The sequence below is a fragment of the Silurus aristotelis genome (assembly GCF_946808225.1).
Source record: "Silurus aristotelis genome assembly, chromosome: 17".
Taxonomy (NCBI): domain Eukaryota; kingdom Metazoa; phylum Chordata; class Actinopteri; order Siluriformes; family Siluridae; genus Silurus; species Silurus aristotelis.
In genome coordinates, this window is record NC_139590.1 from 23704298 (window position 1) to 23728895 (window position 24598).

Below are 24598 nucleotides of genomic sequence, written 5' to 3' on the forward strand. Positions count from 1 at the left end.
GACATTAAAGTTCGTTCTATCTATCTATCTATCTATCTATCTATCTATCTATCTATCTATCTATCTATCTATCTATCTATCTATCCATCTATAAATAATTAACTCCAGGAACATAAGCAACTGAAGCTCACCGTCTCCAAAGATCCACAAGTGATGATCTTCAATAGGATGCAGTTATAGTGAGGAAACCAAATATACCAGAGCTCCACCTGTTCAATAGATAGATAAATGGAGAGATGAAAGGTGGATGGATGCACACACACACACACACACACACACACACACACACAGTATATTCCCTCTCGATTTTGGAATTGTAGAAATGCTCCTGAACTCTGATGTTGTTCGTGAGGAGAGATGTGGGATGTGCACATCGCTCTGTACAGACCACATTTCACAAACACATTTTTATTATTAACCTGATGCATGATGTAATAACTGCATTAAACCCAGCCATCAATGGTTCACACTGTGTGTATATATAATACTGTGTGTATGTGTGTGTGTGTTTGGGGGGGAGGGGGAAATAACAGATCAAAAACATAAAATATAATAATAATAATAATAATAATAATAATAAATGATTCGCTTCAGTTTAGCCGTTTACACGCCTTTAGTTTACTTTTAAAAAGGAATCCACTAATGACTTATGGAAAATATAAAAGACCGACAAATTTTTTACATGGACTATTTAGTTTGTATTTTTTTTAATTATATTTAGCTTTTATACAGGTTTATTTTAAAGCTAAAACTCCTCTAGTAAAAACACTCACTGACTTTAATTCCACGTGACACGCTTCCGTTGGAGTTTTGATTGGCGTTCGCTCTGCCCAATGAACATTAGAGGGTTTCTTCACCCGAACACGTGGGAAAAGAACAGCCAATCAGGTTGTCGGGTTCGTTTCTGTGGGCGGGTTTTTCTTTTGTGACAAAGTGAGCGGAGAGTGTATTAAGTTGTTCAGTAGGAGAGCAGTCAGCGACGGTACCGAGCCGCTAGCAGCTCTCTCCTAATGGGAAAGCATTTCAAAAATTATTAATTCAGAATAATAATAACAAATCTCACGCGTTTTACATCAGACACCTGAGTGTCAAATAAACTGTATTGTGGACCTTCTGAGTGTTTTCATGATGGAGGACCGGAAGGAAGAGAACGACGCAGAGATTCAAGAACACGGACCCGAACACTGGTTTTCGAACTGGGAGAGGCAGTGCCTCGCGGAGGCCGATCACACGGAACCGAGGGAAGAGGAGGTCGACGAGAGCCCAGAAAAACTCTGGCACATGTTTCAAAACTCGGCGACGGCCGTGGCGCAGCTTTATAAAGGTCCGCGGCGACTTTTCTAGCAATTCTTTGCTAGCATCTTTTTTTCTTTTTGATGCCCACCCGTTTTACGTCGAGTTCCGGGTCACGTGATTGTCGCGTTGGCCAACCAGAACGAGGCTGATTCGTCGTGATTGGCTGGTGCTTCATTTGTCCGCCGAGGACTAGCCGATTATGGAGGGGGGGCGGGATTTCTGTGTGTATACGGGTGGGAAAACAACATTCTATTAGTCAGCTGTTAGCGTTTAAGTATATATATATATATAACGTTAGCTAGCATGAGTTAGCTAGTGGGTAATTTATTTACTAAATAATGTTAACTTTAAAATAAAAAGAACAAACTAACAACAAAACTGCGCTTTGATTTGAAATGTCAGATTTCCGTTGTTATTACTACCGTATTACACTTGCCTTGTTCTGACTAGCGGAGCGTGGAGCTCTTGTGCGTATAATTAATTATTTTCATATCGATCAAAATATTAAGTCTATTAATCTTGTCTGAATTTCAGAGCATCCCTGAAGCTGATTTTAGTGCTGAATGTGAATTGTGGGCAATTAGCTTGTTAGCTAGCGTGGTGTGTGTGAGATATGGAGTTGATCATGAGTCAGTTGGTTGGTCAGTGTAATTTATTTTAAATAATACTAAAGTGATCAAATTTAGAATTACTTGAAAAGAAAACATTGTTTTGTGTTTATTCTACTGCAGGTTACAGGAGGGACAATAATAATAATAATAATAATAATAAACGATTTGCTTATATTCCCGGTGCCCTGATTGTCGGGGGGGGGGGGGGGGGAGAAGCCATATGACGTCACATCATTAGCATATTCATGAAATCGCCGTGCTTATTTGCATTGCAAGAGGACGTGTTCTCTGAGGACACGTGACTCCATGTTGCTTAATTCTCACACCCTTTCTTTATATCTGCAGCGTCTTTGTTGTTGTTTCGATAGTAACAGTGTTCTCATGTGAACACAATACTTTTATAATTAAGCATAAGGAAGAAGTCTCCAGTTTCAGTGCTGTGTAACAATAGGAGGGCAAGCAGAGTGCAGTGGGGTAGGGTGATTGGTTACCGGGAAGGGAGGTAATAAATGATTGGTTATCGGGAACAGTGCTGATCGGTGATTGGTTATCGGGAACAGTGCTGATCGGTGATTGGTTATTGGGAACAGTGCTGATCGGTGATTGGTTATCGGGAACAGTGCTGATCGGTGATTGGTTATTGGGAACAGTGCTGATCGGTGATTGGTTATCGGGAACAGTGCTGATCGGTGATTGGTTACCGGGAACAGTGCTGATCGGTGATTGGTTACCGGGAACAGTGCTGATCGGTGATTGGTTACCGGGAACAGTGGCAATCAACCTGCCAGAGTTTGGTGCATCAACCCCTATCAGTGTGTCTTTAGAAAGTAACCTGTATGTTATTTGTTATCAGAAAGCGTGTGAGATGTGAAACATGTTCTGCACCTCTCACATTTCTTTCTTTCTATTTATTTTAGATCGAGTTTGTCATCAACAAGGACTGTCCCTGTGGGTGCCGTTTCAGAACGCAGCAACAGCCGTCACCAACCTTTACAAAGGTATCACGTTCATTTCCTTCACTCCATTTCATTGAACAATGTGTAGTCGTGGAGATCTCCGGTCTGATCCGAGTTACGAGCTCCTCACTGGATATTTTGAACAGAAAGCGTTGATGCACATCAGCGGAGCTACGAACTCGGGATTCAGATGGGCCAGCAGAGACGCAACAAGGAAGTCTTGGCCTGGGTGAAGAAGCGCAGGAGGAACATTCGGAGGGAGGATCTCATCAGCTTCCTGTGTGGCAAAGCTCCTCCTCCGAGGGTCTCCAGAGCCACGCCCAGAATCCCGCCCAACCGGCCGCCTTCGTCCGACCCGGTGTCCTCTGTCGAGACGGACCTGCAGCCTTTCCGCGAAGCCATTGCACTGCACGGTAAGCATTTTAGTTCTCCTACAACACCGACAAATGTCATGTGGTGGTACTTTTATCCGTTTATAGTTACATTTAGGATTGGGACCTTTTTCTAAACTTTATAGCAGCGATAAATGGTCTTGGGAAATAAAGTACAGCACTGACACTGGAGATGCCATCCTTACGTTATGTCAATCACTCCCTCTCTTGCCCCGCCTCTCCTTTCCTGACCAATCATAATCCAGAACTCCTTAACATGAAAACTCTGGTGTTGAAATCTACAATCCCACAAAAAAGGTGTTTTGTGTGTTTTGTCGCAGGACTGAGTGGTGCGATGGCCAGCATCAGTGTCCGCTCGGGGACTCCGGGTTCGCCCACACACGTGAGCGGCGGCTCGAACCCGGGCCGCAGGAGAAACGGCCTCCACGACGTTGACTTGAACACTTTTATAGCAGAGGAGATGGCACTGCACCTGGAGAACGCCGGCGGTAGGAAGCGCACCAGCGCCCAGTGCGGCGACGTCATCACGGACTCGCCGACCCACAAACGCAACCGGATGATCTGAGCTCTACACATGTACGCACACATGTACACGCTGCTCGATAATAAAGCCACTCAATCCTCAGTATGTTTCTGTTCCAGTTTAAAAGGAAGCCATCGAACGCGTAGTACCTCAACGCTCACATTATTTCACCATGCCATGTGATGATTAAAAATAAAACAGAGCAGCCTTAAAAGGGACACGCCGCCCAACTCAGTGCCGATCAGGTAGTTTTTCCACACGTTACACACGTTTTACAGATAAAAAAAAAACCCTTCAGAAAGACTGATAGCTGCAGAACCGATTGTCCAGGGGGGCAGAACCAAACCTGATCCAACTCCTCCCCAAACCCTTAACCCAGACACACTTTGGCATCTTTGTCTCTGCCCTGCAAGGAGGAGCTTTCTCAGGTCTGGCTCCACCCCCTAGACTTTTTTTTTTGAGTCTGTAGTGTAAAAAAAAAAAACTTGCTGCTTTTTACTTTTTTTTTATTTTTTTATTTTGAGACAAACCAACAAGAAAAGACAATATGGTGGCTTAGAAAATGTCGGATATTTCCGGGTGCCGTTATCAGCCTGATGCTGCCATGATCACAACTAACGAACGACATTGACTGTGCGTTTATATAAATATATAACAGTATTGCCACTTTATCCGCACGGAACTTTCCGAAGTTTTAACTTTTTTTTTTTTTTTTTTTTTTTTGCAGTTATTCTTTACAAAAGCCACGTTTAATATATATTTAAGAAATATAAATATATACATAGTCTTCGTGTCACTTTTCATCAGCATCTTGATTTTTTTTTTTTTGGAGAAAATTCCAGTCCGCTATGACTTTTTTTTTTTTTTTTTTTTTTTTTGTGTACGAAGAGCAATATTTAAATTCAAAGCTGCTTCTTTTTCAAATCCAATTTGTTTTGCAATAAAAATAAAAACTCAAGCTCGTCTTTCATTGTTCGTACATCTTTGGGATTTTTTTCTTTTTATGTGCAAAGAAGAAATAACGGGTCAGTGGCTAAAAAAAAAAAAAAATCTCGTTCAAGAGGAAATTGCTGACAGACTTTTGAAAGTGTCTTTTAAAAATTAAAGCTAAGAAATTAGAAACAAAAAAACTCTTAAAATTCACAGCTAAATATTAAAAAAAAAAGTCATTGCTAAAAACATTTCTGCTGTTAGTGATTAAATGAAATTTCTTTTAAGATTGTTATTGACTTTGGGTTTTAGAGAAAATAAAACTGATTTGTTTGTTTAAGAAAAGAAAAGCACTGATTATATTGGTGTTTTAAACCAAAAAAAACCCTTCTGATTCGCCCCCAAATGAACCACACGACCTTCATATCTTTCAGATCATCCTCAGATGTTACCAAACACTACGTGTCCCCCAGGTTACCTCCCACCCACTAACACGCTATTTCCGTTTTTCCATAAAAAAAAAAAAAAAGGTTGTTGTCCCTGTAAATGACTTTGAGTCGTATGTACAAAAATAAAACTCCGTAATGTTTACAGCATTCTGTTCCAGAAATGTTCGTAAATTATTTGCCGAAATAAAATGGAAAAAAATGTCCTAAATTTCATCGTTGTCATTGTGGTGTTTCATTTCCAAACTTTTATTTTCCCCACCAGGTTCAGCTTGGTGACTGGAAAGGTCATGAATGTTTGCTATTTTATAACTGAGGATGTTTTTTTTTTTTGGACAAATTTGTTATGTTGGAAGTTCAAAGTTAGGAAACTTTATTTCCACAGGTAAATTGTTGGGCTGCAGTTGCTCACAATAAAATAAAAAAAATAAAGTACAAAAAATGTTGAAAATAAAATACATATATATTAAGTATATGTACAATCTATATTGCTGGCATTATAAATAATTTTTAAATGTTAGCTGTTATATTGTTTATTTGTAATGCCATATACATACACACACACACACACACACACACACACACCCCCAATACATCATTAAAAAGTTGATTTTTGTTATTCAATACAAAAAGTGAAACTGGTATATTATATAGATTGTTTTATTTTGGATAAGAACCCAAAATTTAGTATCTCAGGACATTAGAATAGAACAAGACCAATAAAAAAAACAAAACCACAAACAACCCAATTTAACACGAATGTTGGCTAATGAAAAGAATAAACATGTACAGAACTCAAGATTCGGCCCTTTGCATGAATTACTGCAGCACGGAGGCGATCGGTCTGTGACGCTGCCGACATGTTATGGAAGTCCAGGTTGCTCTGATAGCAACCTTCAGCTCTTCTACATTGTTGGGTCTGGTGTCTCAGATCTTTACAATACCCCATAGAGAATCGTGCGAGTTTGCTGGCTAATCAAGCACATTGAGACCATGGTTCATTTTTCTTCTGGCAGTGTGGGCAGGTGTCAAATCCTGTTAGAAAATAAAATTAGCATCTTCATAAAGCTGGTCAGCAGAGGGAAGAATGAAGTAGAAGGCCTGATAAAACACAGTGGACCAACACCAGCAGATCACACGACTCCCCAAACCACCACTGACTGTACGAAGTTTACACTGGACCTCAAGCAGCTTGGATTCTGTGCATCTTCTCTCTTCTTCCAGACTCTGGATTTCCACATGAAATGCAAATTTTCTTTCCTTTCATCTGAAAAGACAACTTTGACCCACTGAGCAACAGTCCAGTCCTTTTTGTCCTTTGTCCAGGTAAGACACCTCTGACGTCGTCTCTGGTTCAGAAGCAGTTCCACACGAGGAACGAGTCAGTTGTAGCCCATGGAGACGTCTGTGTGTGGAGACTCTTTAAGCACTGACTCCAGCTGCAGTCCACTCTTTGTAAATCTCCCCAAATTCTTGAATTCCCAGAGCATCTTTAGCGATGACCTGCTGTGTCTCAGTCTCCATGTGCAGAGTGTCAATAATCGTCTTTTAGACAACTGTCGAGTCAGCAGTCTTCCCCCATGACTGTGGAGCCTGGACCAGACTGAGACATTGTTTAAAAGCTCAGGAACCTTTGCAGGTGTTTGGAGTTAATGAGCTGATTAGTGTGAGACACCACGAGTCTCCAATACTGAACTTTTTCTGAGACACTGAATTTTGGGTTTTCATCAGCTGTGAGCCGAAATCATCACAATGAAAAGAAATAAACAGTTGAGATAAATCAGTGTGTGTGTGTGATGAATCTATATAATGTACCAGTTTCATTTTTTGTATAAAATTACTAAAAGAAAACAACTTTTCATTGATATTCTTATTTATTGAGATGCACCTGTATACATATATATACCGCTATCCCCTGTTTATTGCGGTGGTTACGTTCCTTTTTTTTTATTATTGTTTAAGCCGTAAATCATCCCACACATTTTAAACACACACAAAAAACATTTGGAAGAATATATCGAGATGAATCACTGTACCACATTTATAGTGAGAACATGTACTGTACAGTATACGGTTCTGCAGTAGCGAAGCCTATGCATAGTTTATCTGCTTGTTTATTGGTTGTGTCCTATGACGTCAGAAAAGAGGCTGTTAAACATACACGGCACCGCATTCTTTACTTTCTGTACTGTTTAACATTTTACTTCATTTTATAATTAATAATTATATTTTAATGATATTTTGTTCAACAGAAGAGGCTCCAAGATAATATTTTTACTATTTCCAGGTGATCTCAATGGTGGTCATTGGGTATTTTCCACTCTAACCTTTATAAAGCGTAGTAACATGGAGCTTGCTAATGCACAGGAGCAGGAGCTAAAAAAAAAGTTTGGGAATTTTATTTCCTATGGAAATTCTAACACTATCGTGCACCAAGACATTCTGTCTTATTACGTTAGCAGGATGGCCAGGCGGTGCACATACTTGTGGGCATATTATTCGAATGAAAGAAATCGGTCATTTGCACATTTTTTGGAAGGAATAGGATCATGCGTATGTGAGGAAGTTCAACAAAAAATATATGAAAGATAAGGTTTACAGGATCAGATCTCTCACTGCATGATTTATGGAACTGTATAATGAGTGCACTAGTTGGTGCACTAAGTACAGAAGTGTAGATTTGAGACAGATCAGATCGGCATCAGATTGAGATTTAATTGTGGGGCGCTGCAGTACCGCAGTCCGCCGCTTGATGACAGTGTCGTTTCACTAATCAGACCAGGCATGCGCGCAGCTCTAATTATCGAATGCCTTTAGAAAATATACTTCACATGAACGATTTTTCTTCCCTCAAAATGAAGGCATTTTTTATTACACATACTAATTACTAAAATATGATTTATAAGTGCTTTATTTTATGAATATAAAATATCATTTTCCTGCAATGGAAATGTAAATTTGTTTTTCATATGTAAAAATTGTTCCATATAATGTTGTTAAACATCTGGGAAACTGGTTGAATAGAGCCTGTGATGAAGCTATAAATGATTTTGAAACCTTCAGGACAAAAGGAGTTAATGCTGGTGATGAAGACGAGTGTTTAATAAGTCCATTATCCAGCATAACACAGAATGGAGAACACAAAGAAGAAAAAAAACAAAACACACAAATGAAACACATGAAGACGCTGATAGACACAAGCACTGAGAGGTCACTCAATTAGGACCTGCTCTGGATAACAGCGTGCTTAAACGTGGTGCGATCAGTTCAACTTCTTCAAACCCACTTCTGCTGACTTTTTTGGTTTAAGCAGTGCAAGAAGGGGGGCCAAGCACTCGGACTGTGCGGAAATCCAACCTGAGCTGTAATTTCAGGTGATTCAGGACTAAATCCTATTTTCCCTTGTGGTTTTCATGCAGGAAATGAGTGAGTTTCAGTTAAGCCGCATTTTGTTTTTTCATAGTCGTGACCTGATTCGTCAAGGGTGCAAACAGATTCGTCAAGACGACCGGCAAAGCTCGGATCGTTACGTTTGCGCGTTGCTAATTATAGAGCAGAGTGAACTCTATTCCAGTCTGGTGATGAAGACGAGCCTCATCCTCCTTTTTCTCCTCATCGCAGGTTTTTCTCTCGGTCAACAGTTCCCTTCCTTTTATCCTGTAGTATTTTTTTGGTGAAAAAAAAAATGGCAGATGCGAAACGAATCAGGGCGACGTACAGGAGTCTGCTTTCAGAGCCGGAAATAAAACGCTGAGGTTTTTTAATAAGGCCCGGAGGGAACGAGGTGATTCTAGATCTTTCTGTAGGTGGCAGCGGTGCTCTAGCGTACAGCGCTGCTGATCTCTACGCACATATATACGTGTGAAAGTGTGTGAGATGGTTTCTTGCGAGGCCAGGCTGTACTGTTTGAATACAGAACATCATGTATGGCTTCTAATGCATTTGTTTTTTCGCTCGCTAATCACACAGCGGGGGATATTCAGACGCTTAAATAAGATGCCAGACATCAAGGTAGAGCACTGAAATTTGGTGGAAATGTTTATCCAAGTGTAGCATTTGTGATAAAATCATAGTGGTGGTGGGATCAAGCTCCAGAATTGGTGTATAGCTTATAAAAAACAAAACAAGAAAAGTGAGGTCTTGGTCCAGGGGGTGCTGCTGAATCCTGGATTTTGATTGGATTGAGAATGTTTTAGAAAAAAAGGGCTGCCGTGTAATGCCGATTCTTGCCACGATTTGCTCGTCTAAGACAAATAAAAAAAAAATCATAAAAGATTCCTACAATCCGATGCTAAAATCTCTAGTCTTTAAAATGAGAACCAATAAGAGTGCCGAACCTGATGATGCGATTAGAGCGACAACTTCAAACCACGGGGAAAACGTGGAAACACGTCAAGTGGACAGAACAGCAAGAAGAGAAACTTGAGTGTTTGTATGAGGTCATAAACAAAAAACGAGCGCTACAGATTCTTTCCGTTTGCTACCTTAGCGAGAGAATGCGGGTCCGAATGTTGTTGAGCGTTTTCCTCCAACAATACACCCTGAAGTGTTTTATTCCTGCTGTATTCAAGGTAGAACATAAAGCGGTAGTGTTTATAACGGGGTCAAAACTTTCAGTCCGACAGCTGCGTCGCAGGAGGAAGCGGGCAGCGTTACAGATCGGCCTGCCGCCAAATAAATATCAAATATTTATGAAAAAAGACCTTGGAAAATCTCCCAAGAGGCGATTGGCGAGAGTACATCTGGCATGAGAGTACTGTAAGTAAAAAATCAGGTTGCATTTGTTAAACGCCTTCAGAAAGCAAATCTAGCGTTTGATTCGATATTTGGTCCGATTGCTGAAATCGGCGTGTTGTGAACGTTTAAGTGACACATCCTCAAGGCCAAACATCCAAATGCTCACTTCTACAGAATCAGATTCAATCTAACGGCATTAACAAGGGTGATTGGTGTTTAAGGAAACCATCAGGCTGCTTTACTGAGGAATTGAATTTACCAAGGACTGAGAAACACTTTAAATCACCAGCTACCACGGAGAACCCTGTTTTTTTTAACTTTATAATCTCTCTCTCTCTCTTTCTTTTTTCGGTTTTACTCTCAGTCTCTCTTTGTCTTACTTTATCTCCTCTAGTCTCTCTTTTTCTCTGTCTTTTTCTTATGCTATCTCTCTCTCTCTCAGTCTCTTTCTATCTTACGTTATTTCTCTCTCTAAGTCTCTGTCATTCGTTATCTGTTTATTTTTCTCAGTCTCAATTTGCCTTTTATCTCTCTCTCTCTCTCTCTCTCTCTCTCTCTCTCTCTCTCTCTCTCTCTCTCTCTCTCCTTCTCGTTTTGTCTTTAATTTTAATTTCTTAAGTACTTTATTTGGAACTGATTAACTCACCATGTCACTAAAGCATCAGTAGAAAAGAATGGAAACCAAAAAAGACAGAAATATAAAATAACAACAACAACAACACTTGAAATAATACAATAAAATAGAAAGAGTGTTAAAATTCTAAGGTATCAGTCCAGAACATGTAGGACATTAAGTATGTAATGTATATAAATGAAAAAAAAAATGTACAGTAGAAAGTGTGTTAAACGTGTAATTGTCCAGTGAGATGTGATCTCTCTCTCTCTCTCTCTCTCTCTCTTTCTCTCTCTCATGGCTCTCGCTTTTCTTCTTTCTCGGAACAGGCCACAGTTGCTTTTTCGTCACATGACCCATTTTCAGTGACCTCTTTCCCTAGACACGTTTCTGAATAATTGGTTTTCCGGTGTGAAGTGCGAATCGTAAATAAAAAGTGGATGTGATGAAGCCGGAGCACGAGTGGCTGATTTGTCAGGTTTTATCCAGATCTACATCGAAATGTGTGATTTTGTTGAGCTTTTTTCCCATTTGCTCTGTTTTCGGTGTCACTTTGCCATGACGGAGCACGAGTTAACAATAGAAGTGTACAATGTTAAAAAAGAAAAACCCAAAAATACAGCCTGTGTATCCGAAAACATCCGCAGAAAGTCCAAATCAAATCTACACCGAAGTGAATATATTCGATATATTTATCCAAATCAGTTTACATGCTAGTATTGCTAATAATTAAGTAAACCTAATGAGTAGAAGTTAGCGTTACTCAGAATCTATGCTAGCTTTAAACCGGGGGTCCCCACACTACGCCCCGTGGGCTGAACACTGCCCCCACCCCACCCACACATTTGGAACGGGTCTCCAATGCCAGAGACATATTTTGAAAATTCCACTTTAAATATGTTACACACATTTCATATCTGTATTTGACATTAAAGGTCGACTTTCTAACTAAAATGTCTCTTAGTTATTAATAGAGGTTGATAGTTTATTGCTAAAACTGTCAGCTATCAGCAAAAATCCATACTGATAGTTTTTCCGGCTCCCGGTCCGCTGTCATTATGAGAGCGGCCTCTAGAGGGGAATCACTGATGAAACGTGCTGTTTGTTTTTACATTTGAGACTGCGTGCTGCACAAAGAGCGCTATATTTATAATTGATCAATTACATAATTATATTTATTATTGAATACATTCATATACATTTTAATGATTCAGGACTGTTTTTTTTTTTTTGGTAATATCAGCAAGTACAATCCAACCTAGTTATCGGTGTCTGTATATGCATATACAGTACATATGTACGTAAATGTTTTGATTTCAATAGCAATGATTATTAAAAAAGGTCATTATGATGGTACTAATGCTCTTTCAAAAGGTGAAATGTCGTGAAAAGTGACACTGATTTGTCTGTACAGTGCAGAACAAAATAATCTAGTCTAGCATTAGGAGGCAAAATAATAAAAAAATGTAAACGGATTCTGTTACAGAACCTGCTAATAACAAGTGCAAGAGCAAAAACAAAAGAGAGTTAGCATAAAACCATCCAGGTCAAAACATGCTAACTGCTCTTCACTACTAGTTTCTCATCCAGCAGCCTTTCCTGTTTTAAATTTGGTCACGTTCGTGTCATCGTGAACACGGTGAAGACGAACAGGACTAACATTTCCCAAAGACAGGGAGCGCGGTGTCACACTGTTTCACAACACCTCTGGGACACGAGCGAGCGTGTGCGCGAGTTGGAATAGAGCGCCATCTGGCCGGGGCGTTTCCCTCTGCCAACAGTGTACTGTACGTCACTACAGTGCACAAGGGGATGAAAAGACAGAAAGCGAGTGTCACTCTGATAAACACGTGGTTTTTATATAAATGTTTTCCTCTTAGCCACTGAGTTGAATCGGGTGAATGAGAGCAAAAAGCTCTCAAACGCTCACGACAGCAGCCATAATCGAATCTGTAGCAGATGTTAAAATCTATAAAGACGTGTTAAAGAAGAGTTCATCGAGCAGCTCCTCGTAGATCAGGATAACTAATAAGCGCTAACCACGGCTAATAACACGCTAATGCTACTACAGGCACTTGGCAATAGTGTGTAGCTTCACTGAAAAAAACATCTGTATCTGAGTATCTGGCCAGCTCCATCAAGATCTGCTTTTGAACACCTCTGGGATGAACGTTAACCCTGACGGCACCCCAGGACTCCTCGAATGGAGACTAGTGTGAAGTGGGATGTTCGAAACAGAAACCTTATGGGATAGTGTCCACAAACTTTGAAGCATTTTTTTACGTTTTACATGCATGTAACCATAAATAAATACAAATAAATTCTTATTAGGGACACAGCAGTTTTTTCTCAGGAAAAGAATCTTCTCAGAATAATATTTTCCTCAAACACGCCCCAGCAGAGTTTCATTCTTCATTACTGGGCTAGATATATTTTGTGGAAGTTCTGATTAACGTGCGTGAGGCAGAACGTCTTCTCTGCGTCTCACTCAGCCGCTGTAAACTCGTGCGTATGTATGTTCGGCTCTCGGAGGCGTCTCGGGCAGCGAGCCATTTAATTAGCACGGGACGAGGTTTCTGAAAGAGAAGACGTCTGGAGGCAATCAGGCCTCGCTGTGTTGCTGTGATGACTCTTTTACTCCGAGCACATCTGCCAATCAGAGTATCGATCCCTTACTCCCTCACTCAGGCACTCCTGAAGACGAACCCGGCAACATTATGTAGTCAGAGAGAGAGAGAGAGAGAGAGAGAGAGAGAGAGAGAGAGAGAGAGATAGAGAGAGATAGAGAGAGAGAGAGAGAGAGAGAGAGAGAGAGAGAGAGAGAGAGAGAGAGAGAAGGGGTAGAGAAAGAGGGAGACAGATTTTGGGAGAAAGGGGAGAGACAAAAAAAGAATGAGCAATAGAGTGATGGAGGGAGTAAGGATTGAGTGGAGGGAGGGATAGAAGGAAAATGAAAGGAAGAGAGAAGCTACAAATAAAAAGAGAGAGGGGAGTGATAGAGGGAGAATAAAAGGGAGAGAGAGAAAAAGATGAGAGAGTGATGAGGGGAGAATGACAGGAAAAGAAAGAGAGAGATAGAGGGAGAACAAAAGGAAGAGAGGGAAGACACGATAGAAGGATAGAGGGAGAACGAGAGGAAGAGAGAGGGATAGATGAGAGTGACAGGTAGAGAACGAAAGGGAGAGAGGAATAATTGGTGGAGTGATTTTTTTTGATGAATTATGGGCTCTGATGCGGAAGTGGACTGACACGATTGTGTGTGTGTGTGTGTGTGTGAGAGAGATTTAAAATTCTCCCTGCATTCTGGCCGAGTGTGTTCTGCTTCGTTGGCGGTTTTGAGGCCAGCGCTTAATGGCTGCACTGCCTAAGAAACAACTTCCTCCTTTTCTTCTGCTTAAGTTCAGATTCATCATTAAAGGGTATGCAAACATTCCTCATACATAATCCACTGTATCTGAAGTGTGTGTGTGTGTGTGTGTAAGTTTATACCGGAGAAGAATTCTTAAACCAATAAAAGAGAAAACAAGCACAAAAAAGTCGAACAGACGATGAAGGAGGTGTCAGAAGAGCAGATAATAGGAGTGTCAGAAGGACAAATATTGGAGGTATCAAAAGGGCAGATGACGGAAGTGTCAGACGGGGAACCAGTTAATTAGCTTCATCAAGCATCTACGTATCTTCTATAGAGAAGTAAGGGCTTGCTGAAAGGTTTATTTAGAGTTCAGAGTGATTTTTGTATGATTCCAGAACATCACAGTATCTTATATTGCCTGTTAGTCTATATTTTCACTACACACCCACTTCAGCTACAGATTTATGTGCAGCCAAAAGGAAAAAAAAATCCCAAAATGCTGAACTGTGCAGATTTTGTGCATGCACATACACGCACGCACACACGCACGCACGCATCCAGCCATGGTGATCAATAAGCGTATTATATAATCAAGCTGCTGTTAAAGCCAGCTGTGCACCTGAAAAACCATTTCATCAACATGCTACACAAAAAAGAGGGAAGAAAACCCGGATTAAACTCTGTGCCATGATACTAAACCCTTGAGCTCAAACCAGGTCCTGATCATTCAGTGTAACTTTAAATGGATAAAAAACAAACATGTTCTTTCATTTAAAATAAAAACAATGTCATTTTCAGCTCATTGCTGTTCATAGGGATCGTTTATAGGATCTCTTGTGTATTGACTGTCTGAGATGTTAAAATTCTAATGGCAGATGCAAGTGTAGGGGCAGATAATGGAAGTGCAAGGGCAGAGGGTGAAATACTAAGAACAGAGTTCTAAGGACAGATTTTGGAAGCCTAAGGGTATTTCTTAAACTTCTAATAGCAGTTCCTTAAAATCTAAAGGCAGATGATGGACAAAAAAAGGTTAACAATGGAATTATAAAGGAAGACCACGAAAATTTAAGGGCAGATGTTGGAAGTCTGAGAACAGAAGTATCAAGCAGATGTTGGAAGTCTAAGGGCAGGTAAAGGAAGTCTAAGGGCAGATGATTGAATTGTCAGGGCAGATGTTTGAAGTCTAAGAGCAGATGATGGAAGTGTCAGGGCAGAAGTTCGAAGTTCAAGGTCTAAGGGCAGAAGTTCGAGGCCTAAGGGCAGATAATGGAAGTGTCAGGGCAGAAGTTCGAGGCCTAAGGGCAGATAATGGAAGTGTCAGGGCAGAAGTTCAAGGCCTAAGGGCAGATAATGGAAGTGTCAGGGCAGAAGTTCGAGACCTAAGGGCAGATAATGGAAGTGTCAGGGCAGAAGTTCGAAGTTCAAGGTCTAAGGGCAGATAATGGAAGTGTCAGGGCAGAAGTTCGAAGTTCAAGGCCTAAGGGCAGATAATGGAAGTGTCAGGGCAGAAGTTCGAGGCCTAAGGGCAGATAATGGAAGTGTCAGGGCAGAAGTTCGAGGCCTAAGGGCAGATAATGGAAGTGTCAGGGCAGAAGTTCGAGACCTAAGGGCAGATAATGGAAGTGTCAGGGCAGAAGTTCGAGACCTAAGGGCAGATAATGGAAGTGTCAGGGCAGAAGTTCGAAGTTCAAGGTCTAAGGGCAGATAATGGAAGTGTCAGGGCAGAAGTTCGAGGTCTAAGGGCAGATGTAGGAAGTCTAAGGGCAGATGTTGAACGTATAAGGTCCAACATTGAAAGTGTAAGGGCAGATAATGGCATTCTAAGGGCAGATGTTGGAATTCTAAGGGCAGATGTGCAATTTTCTAGGGCAAATAATGGAAGACTAAAGACACATAATAGAAGTCTAAGGGCAGATTTTGGAAGGTTAAGGGCAGATGTAGGAAGTCTAAGGGCAGATGATGGAATTGTCAGGGCAGTCTGTGTCATTGATTATTTTCCTGCAGCAGCACAGCGTTTGGGAGAGAACACAGAGCACACTCAGGACCTTAGAACAAATCTAAAGCGGCTGAAATAAAAGCCACTTTATATGCTTCCCATAACAGAAAGCTGAATGTTTTTATTATTTAATGTGATGATACTTAATTCATCACAGAGAAAACTACTCTGGGAGGGAAATAAATCATACGGCCTTCGTGGCGATAAACAAAACTGAGCAGAGCAGAGAATCCTTGGCGAAGCTCTTTTCATCTTTCAGAAAGAAAATGAGGTCGAGGCTTCGCGTGTGTCGCGGCTTCACGCTGCTTTTCCGTTTCTACTTTCCGCTGCTCCAGAGTCTTTAAAAAACCTCTCAGTTTGGCCCACACAATTACTGAAAAAACTATTTATTATTTTTTTTCCTCTTGCTGTTTTAATGACCATCGTTTGCATTTGGTTATACTGACGTTGTTAGAGGAGGAATTCTTGTTGGGTCTTTGTTATAGTTTATTTTTCAGTTATAAGATGATGTTCGCAATGAAACTAGCCACTGCTGAGAAAGCGGTAGCTTAGTGGTTACTAAGTGGAACTATTTGGGGAGGTGGAGCCAAGTAGACAAGGCTTTGAACTTTTGATCCGAAGGTCTTGAGTTCAAATCCCAGCTACACCAGGTTACCACCTCCTTGGTCCCTGAGCAAAGTACTTAAATCCCATTTCTATTTACTTGTAGGAACGAGATAAATGTAAGTCCCTCAGGATAAGGCGATCTGCCAAATGCCCCAGTACTGACAAACTCCCACTGTTGTAATAATATTAATTATAATAATTCCATGATGCCCTTGTGAAAGGGAATGATGAATCCAAGCCCATGATTAGTTGGAAATAAGCAAAAGAAAACTTGAGCATTCTCCAGTCATTAATTTCGAATCCCCTGTTCATTCTCTTTTTTTCCCCCTTTCTACAATCTATTAGTGTACTTTATTTGACATTTTGCCCCTCCTCACACATACTTTCTGCAGAATTGGCTCAGAGTCGATTCATTTCATTTTAATTGAGTCATTTCAAAATCATTAGAGACGCACTCATCATCATTCTTTCCAACCCCTTGCATGTTTCTCACCGTTTCCATTGCAGCCAGTGCAGATTTGCCCTTCATCCCCTCTCCATGTGCCCCAGACTCGCCCAGGTTTAATAACCACGCTCCCATTAATCGCAGTGCCTGTGTTTCCTCGCCACTTCTTTCCGTCGAGGTTTGGGATAAGTGATCCTAACTGAAACCGACGGCGTCTGATGATGAACCTGAGCTGGAGATGAGAGATCCGACATCAGCTGGAAGGGCGCTCGGTCGCGCAGCATGACGTCGTGGCCGTGAATGTAAATGCTGTGAAATTGTTCGCTTGGCCTAGAGGAGATCTGCGTACACATCTCTAATATGCTCGCTAATACCGTCGACGGCTAAGCAAATTGGAAATCTGCTTGTTTCTGGGTTCAGGGAGCTTATTTTGTAAAAAAAAAAAAGAATGAGGCACTAAACCTGACCATTAACGGGTACTAATCCTGATAGCGTGTGATGCTAATCGACTTACAAAAAGTGTATGAAACTTAGCTAAATCCATCTGAGTGTGTGTCATGATGAACTCTCAATTATAAAAGAAAATCAATCCAAACATCCTCCAATGCAAATAAAGCGTATTGAACCTACAACACAAGTTTCAGCACTAGCAATAAACAATAGCTAGGTGGACAAATGTCTACACATTGATGCTGAGGGATTCAAAATAAATGTTCGGGACGGTCTGATGGTGATTAACTGCTACTGATCATCGGCGGCGAGAAATTCGGTTGCGGCTTTGAGTGTGGAAAATTGTAAGTAATAACAATAGTAATTATAATACGACCACCATCACCAATAACCACGCCAATAATACCAGCATGAGCTTGCTAGCATTATAAAGAGCGACAGCATTAGCGTATGCCCATGTTCGCTTTTCATGGCCTTTATACAAATCAAATGTTCCTTGAAAGCCTTGGTTAGTTAATACAGAACAGGTTTTTGACTCCCAGGACACGCCTCCGTCTCCGCAGTGTTGTGATGAGTCATATTCACGTAGCAGCAGTGGTGATTAGAGAACATGCTTAAGAAACAGTTTGGTAAGGAGAAATCAATCGACATAAAATACTGATCACAAATTATCTCACATTCTTAATAAAAAAGTATAGCGCATCTATTAAAAATTATATATAAATAAATTGTTTTATTGTAACAGAGGCAAATATGTAAAAAAAAAAAACGAGGCCTCACGATACGAAACGCTGATCATATTATACCGAATGCTTATGTGTCCCCCAAGAGTGGACTTTAGGTCCATTGTTTATTTCTCCATAAATGTGAAAAGTGATTACAGCCTTTCTGGTGGTGTTTTCTGATCAAATCTCGGTCCACAATCTGCACTTATCAGATACTACAGATGCAGTGAATGAAGATAATGATGCACCCTTTTGAGATAGCGTTGTCGTGTTAACGTGCTATTTCTAAGCACTGTCGCAACAGTGTTCATTTTTAGTAAATAATTAAATAAAAATGCTTGTGATGATCTTGTAGCATTTAATTACTCAGAGCGGCTGTGTTTCTCTCTTTCTCTCTCTTCTTTATTCAGAGCCAGAATTAGCGCCGTGGGTAACCGAACGGCGTGCAGAACCCCGTTATCAATTAGTTGTGAGTGTGTGTTAATTGCTTATCGCGGCATGTGGACACTTGGAGGCTGTTATTGCGTGTCACATTAGCGCGGCCTGTTAATTGAAGGTTGTAAGATTGTGTGTCGGCTATTACACCAGACACATGGCTTTTCTTTAAACAAACGATGTCGCTTCCTTGGTTGAAGCAGCAAAAGAAGACTTTTCTTAAAAATGTTACGTAACAAAGGCTGTTGTTTCTGCAACACGAATATATAACAGCCAAAGTCATGTTTCCTTGGTGATTGACTGAGAGTAAAACTCATCTCCCATTGTAAACCCCTGGCCTTCCACAGAACAGCGTTACATCTGCAACATGTGAGCGAACAGGCCTCCGGTTTACTCTGGATTTAATTTTTTCTCAACTATTGAACTATCTAATCTACTTAAATTGATTAGACGTGTTTGATCTTCCCAGGCAGCTTAGACATGGTGTGTCTCATCCATCAAGAGTGATTAGACATGGCATGCACAGTCTGCTTTGAGTAATTATTTATTGCATGTGTCATCTTTCCAAGATCTGTCCATTCTAGAAAAGGATGACTGGCCAAGGTTGTCGCTTTTACCCAGAATGATCAGACTTGTCATGTTTCATCTAAGCAGAACAACTTGGAATAAGGTGTTGCATATACATACTCAGACATCTGTCCAATCTGCTCAGAGTGATTGTGTACAGAATGTCTCCAAGAGGCCTGTCCAATCTGCAGAGACTGTATGAACATACAGTGCTCTCTTTACAAAGGGTGATTGGACATGGGGTGTGTGTTATGTAATGTGCCATTGGTTTAATTTGCTTCACGTATACAACATTCAGTATGGGTCAGTGGATCAGAAGAAAAGTATCAAGCAAAGAAGGAAACAATCAGCACAAAGTCTTTGTTTCCATTTCAGTTTGATTTGTATTATAACAACAATGTCAACTTTCTCATACGTTCACATACACAAACAGAAACTAAATAAACCTTGGGGGGTGGGGGGACTGTTCTCAATCAAAATACTGCATTAACTAACTTGAATACACAAAAAAGTGAGGAGATTTACTTCTTATTTAATCTAAAGAACAAAGTTGTGAATTCTTGCTTTCAGTTGTAAATAAACAATTTTTCCCTTCAAAAATAATTCAACAGTCTTTTCAAAATAATGAAGACTCAAGATTCGACACCTCAAGGGCCCATCTGCATCTAGGTTTCTCTTGCCTGCTCGATATTGAATCATAAAATTGAATGTTGACAGGCTGGACAGTTACCTACAGCTGGTCTCTTCGTGCTTTGCAGATGTTAGGATGCAGGTGAGTGGGTTGCTGTCCGTTATTAAAGTGAACTCCCCTTCATATAGGTAGTCACTGAACATGGCTGTGATTGCCCACTTGAGCACTAGGAAGTCCAATTTGTGTGCGGGATATTTAGTTTCTCTTTTAGTTAATCGCTTATTCGCAACGCCAAGCACTCTCATTTGTCCCTCCTGAACTTGATAAAGAACTAATGTGAGCTTTTATATAATGGTATTGAACGCTTGCTGGAATTCTTGGGTCCATCAATCTCCAAATTTCTCTTTTGGGATTCTGATACGCTACACTTTTCTTCAGGGTGTGCTTTTTGGTTTTCTGCAAAAGTAGACAATCCACAGTAAGGTTGTTAAGAGGCCTTGAGAAATCTTGGACAAACCTCCTGTAGTACCCTGCAAACCCAAGAAAAGATTTGAGTTCTTTGAGGTTTTTGGGTCTTGGGCATGTCTTAAGGGCTTCGATCTTAGCCAGATCAGTCTGGACCCCATTCTGGGACACCGTATGGCCCAGGTATTAAATTATAAGATTTTGCATTTTTTTTTAAAGAAAAAGCTTCAACCAGTATTCTTTCATTCACCCCAGAACTTGCAGGAGTCGGGTTTAATGACCCTCTAATGACTTAGAGAAGCCTACAAGGTCATCAATCAAGACTAATACTTCTCTCCTGTTAAGATCTCTCATGCACCGCTCCATCAGGCTATTGAAATGAACTGTGCACGTTTGTGACCCCCTGTGGCGTTCGGTTGAATTGATTCAACCCCAGAGGACAAACAAATGCTGTTATCAGCCTCTTCCATCTCAATCTGATAGAAGCCTGATTTTTAGTCCAGGACTAAAAAAACCATTTGGAGCCAGATAGAACTGAAAAGGCTTCTTCTGAAATTTGAGTCAATGCAGAGGCGTACATCATTGTTTTTCTGTTTTTAACACTACTATTGGTGATGATGCCTGCGTCGAGGAGTTCTTTGAGGTGCCTTTTAACTTTATCAGCATCCTGGGGATGGATAGGCCTAGCCCTCTGCTCAAAAGGCCTGTTATCACTGAGACTGGTGTGGTCTTTTACTTTATCAGTGTGGCCATGATCTAAGTTGTGCAGTGTAAATACATCTGGCATGGAGTTCACTAGATCTGTTCTCCTCCTCTTCTGTTCACATGATAGAGGGAAGTCGGTGAAATCAGGAAGGACCGTAGCTTGCAATTTTTGTCGCTAGGTGACCATCGTAAAAACAATACCACACGGGACGATTGTTTTTAGTCTCCTGTTGCTTGGTCTTCCATGCTCTTTTATAAAATAATATAATTCTATGACATAGTACTGTATTATACCTTTTCTGTAGCAAAAAACCAACACAAAACAAAAAACTGCAGTGTTCTCAAATTACATACTGCACTAAATAGCTTTAAATATTCATAAAAGTGATCAGATGAATAATCTGAACTTAAATCTTCAATGTAAAGAATAAGGATTAGAATTCTTGCTTTCAGTTGCAAAGAAATCACTTTTCCCTTTGGAAGAAAATCCTCAACAGTTTGTCCGAGATGAATGAAACAACCAAAATTCGACAAAAGATTCAATTAATCAGCAGTTCAACAGTTCTTTGAATTCGGTCTTTCGATTCATGAACTATGATTAATACCGCAAATGTAAATTAATCAGAGTTCATGAATCGAAAGACCGAATTCAAAGAACTGTTGATTTTTTTTGTTTTTAGAATAGTTCAAGTTCAAAGTTCAACTAGAAAACAGAGAAAATAAGCAGATCCTAATGAATTTGAGTCCTGTTCAAAAGAGAAAGAAAGAATCCTCTTACCAGTTTGTTGGCTCAAAAACACAGTTCAGCAAACAGCACGGGTCTTTGGGTGGCTCGCCTTATACAAGTCACCCCTCGTGAGTCCAGCATGAATCGGGAGATCTTGTCACAGAAGATCTCAGCCTAACAAAAATTCATCTTCCATTCAAATACTTTCATCAACAACTTTCAACTTCATCAATTTCAAATAAAACCTGATCTGAACACTTCAATACTACTTACAAACCATGTCGTTAAATTAAAGTAGAGTTTCACTACAGTAAAAGTGTCCTTTTTAACTTTCACTTGAGAAAATGTTTTTGCCTTTAAATGTACTTGCGTATCAAAAGTACTAGGATTTATTATGGCTATTATGTTCCTATGATCATTTTTGTTGAGACTCGTTGCTTAATAATCTCAGTTTATGTAAAAAGACTCTGTTAACAGAATGATATTAATGAATAAAAACACTGATTATCATTAAAATGATCACGAGCCCCAAACCACCTTTTCAACTACTTAAATAATCACACGTGTGTGGTGGTGAGTTCCAGTCTGGAGTTTCTTCATCATTTATTCCTCTCTAAATGTTCTGCTTGATGTTGAACTGATGCTGAACTGTATGTTGGTGATCAGTAGATGCACCAAGCGCCGATCTGAACACGTGTAAAACAGAGCGTGCGCTCGATCCTGATTAGTGACTCAACCCTGATTCCTGATTGGTGACTTGACCCTGATTGTTGACTCGACTCTGATTGGTGACTCGACCCTGATTCCTGATTGGTGACTTAACCCTGATTGGTGACTCGACTTTGATTGGTGACTTGACCCTGATTGGTGACTCGACCCTGATTCCTGATTGGTGACTTGACCCTGATTCCTGATTGGTGACTTGACCCTGATTCCTGATTGGTGACTCGATCCTGATTTCTGATTGGTGACTTGACCCTAATTGGTGACTCAATCCTGATTGGTGACTCGACCCTGATTTTTTACAAATTTTTTTTTACAATTATTGAAGAAAAAAAAACAACTGATTTCACATTATATAGTTGAGTAAAAAGTCAAATATGTGACTAAGATGCAGTGAAATTAAAATAGAAATAAATAGAAATACTTCAGTAAAGTTCAGATACGTAAAAAAGCTCCTTAATTACAGTAAGGAATTACATTTATTTTGTTACTGTGCACCACTGTTTATTAAACACACGAACACAAACATATTTTATGTTAATTTATTCACTTATTAGTAAATAACTAGTTTTTTTGTTTTGTTTTTACACGCGAGATAGCTTTAGCATATGTGCTAGCAACTTCGGCTTATTTATTAAATGCGCCTCGTAAAGGTTCTCTATATAAATGTGCGGTTCTTCACCTGAAAAACATCTAATTGATGATTAAAATGTAACTCACCAAAGAAAGAAGCTCATCTGTGGCACCCTAATGCTCCGTAGGTCTCTATTTCACGAGTCCCCAACTCATCCACCTCGAACTCCAGCAACAGCTTCTTCCTATACATCAGCTCAACTGTGGAGAGAAAAAAAAAAAAGACCGCGAACTTTCTCTCACGCGCTCAAACAGTAGGTGGGCGGGACTTAGTCTGGCTTGCTGTTACTATTGGCTCTTGAAAATGTCCGTCACCATGCCTATGATTACATTCCTAGATTTTTCCCAAATCAACTTCCTTTGTTTGTTTTTTTTCTAATCATATCCTCTTTAATATTTCTAGAGTTCTTTAACGTTTTTCAGGTCAAGGGTTTGCATTAGAAAAAAAAATATTTTGCAAATAAAATCACAAATTATTGAGTTGAATACAGTGTCAGTCTTTTATTTTAATAGATTTGCAGTTTCAGACATTTTCCTTTCTTTGTTAGGTTAGAATAGACTTTAATTGTCACAAACATTACAGTGAAATTCTTTTTTTACATATCCCAGGTTGCTCGGAAGCTGGGGTCAGAGCGCAGGGTCAGCCGAGATACGACGTCCCTGGAGCACAGAGGGTTAAGGGTCTTGCTCAAGGGCCCAAGAGTGGCAGCTTGGTGACACTGGGGTTTCCGATCAGAAACCCAGCACCTTAACCATGATTTGTGAGTCATCATTAATTTGCGGACCCCCTGAAGTGCCTTTGCGGATCCCTCTAGGGGTTGCAGACCCCCAGTTGAAGAGCCATGTTATAGTTTCTTCACTGGTTACCTGGGTCACCCAGGTTGCTGTAGATGTAGATAAAGAACGATTGGGGACAGCATGTCTCAGAGAGACCTTTCGAATCTACAGAGAGCGTATGAACATGTAATGTTCTATCTACCCAGAATGCCTGGCCATGGCATGTCTTATCCAGTGGCGGGCCGTACATTTGGTACCTGGGCCTTCGGTGAGGACGTACCCGACTTAATCCACCTCTTAATTCCACCACTATCATGTCACAATTATAGAAACCATCAATACTGTACAAAAACGCAATATAACAACGCGTGGCATTACAGAGAGACATTTCACATATGGAGGGTGAAGACCATTTTACTAAAACAACAAACCCAGTTAAGAATCCAAACCTCTACACTACAACCACAACTGTGCACCTACATCATCTGGAGCAGGTCAGAATCAATATTTGTCTAATAACATGAACAAAACATAAAAATGTAAATAAAATACAACCTACTCACCAGAGATGCAGACTCATAATGTGCAGTGCCCGGGCTGAGACACGCTGGCTAGCTTCGAGGTTGGACAACCTCCTCACCATGTCTAGCTTTTCTTCAAAATGGATTTTTAAGTATGTCTGAGACCAAATAAATTTCTCTATCCAGAGAGGACTATCTAATCTACCCAGAGTGATTATACATCAACAAATACGTGGACATGTTGTGTCTGATCTACTCAGACAACTTAGACATGGTGTGCCCCATCTGTCCGGAGTGATTAGACACGGCATGTACAGTCTGCTTAGTGTTAGTAAT

The 24598-nt window shown here is 40.3% G+C and overlaps 1 protein-coding gene and 1 long non-coding RNA gene across 2 annotated transcripts; one reads left to right on the forward strand and one right to left on the reverse strand.

Annotated features, from left to right (window-relative positions):
* The first annotated feature begins 905 nt into the window (after positions 1-905).
* On the forward strand, positions 906-5368 carry hapstr1a (HUWE1 associated protein modifying stress responses a). Its single transcript, XM_083566574.1, has 4 exons — positions 906-1324; positions 2825-2905; positions 3010-3276; positions 3576-5368. The coding sequence occupies exons 1-4, from the start codon at positions 1126-1128 to the stop codon at positions 3818-3820; spliced, it is 792 nt and encodes a 263-aa protein (XP_083422700.1). The 5' UTR covers positions 906-1125; the 3' UTR covers positions 3821-5368.
* A 1018-nt stretch (positions 5369-6386) lies between these two features.
* On the reverse strand, positions 6387-23161 carry LOC310740120. Its single transcript, XR_014537571.1, has 3 exons — positions 23052-23161; positions 21660-21782; positions 6387-6747 (listed from the first exon to the last, which is right to left on the reverse strand). It is a non-coding gene; the product is annotated as an uncharacterized lncRNA (long non-coding RNA).
* Between the last annotated feature and the right edge of the window lie 1437 nt (positions 23162-24598).

Excerpts from the sequence above, each read along its gene's own strand:
- hapstr1a (XM_083566574.1), top strand. The coding sequence starts at position 1,126 with ATGATGGAGGACCGGAAGGAAGAGAACGACGCAGAGATTCAAGAACAC. Across the intron at positions 1,325-2,824 it reads CGTGGCGCAGCTTTATAAAG|ATCGAGTTTGTCATCAACAA; the intron begins GTCCGCGGCGAC and ends TATTTATTTTAG. Across the intron at positions 3,277-3,575 it reads CGAAGCCATTGCACTGCACG|GACTGAGTGGTGCGATGGCC; the intron begins GTAAGCATTTTA and ends GTTTTGTCGCAG.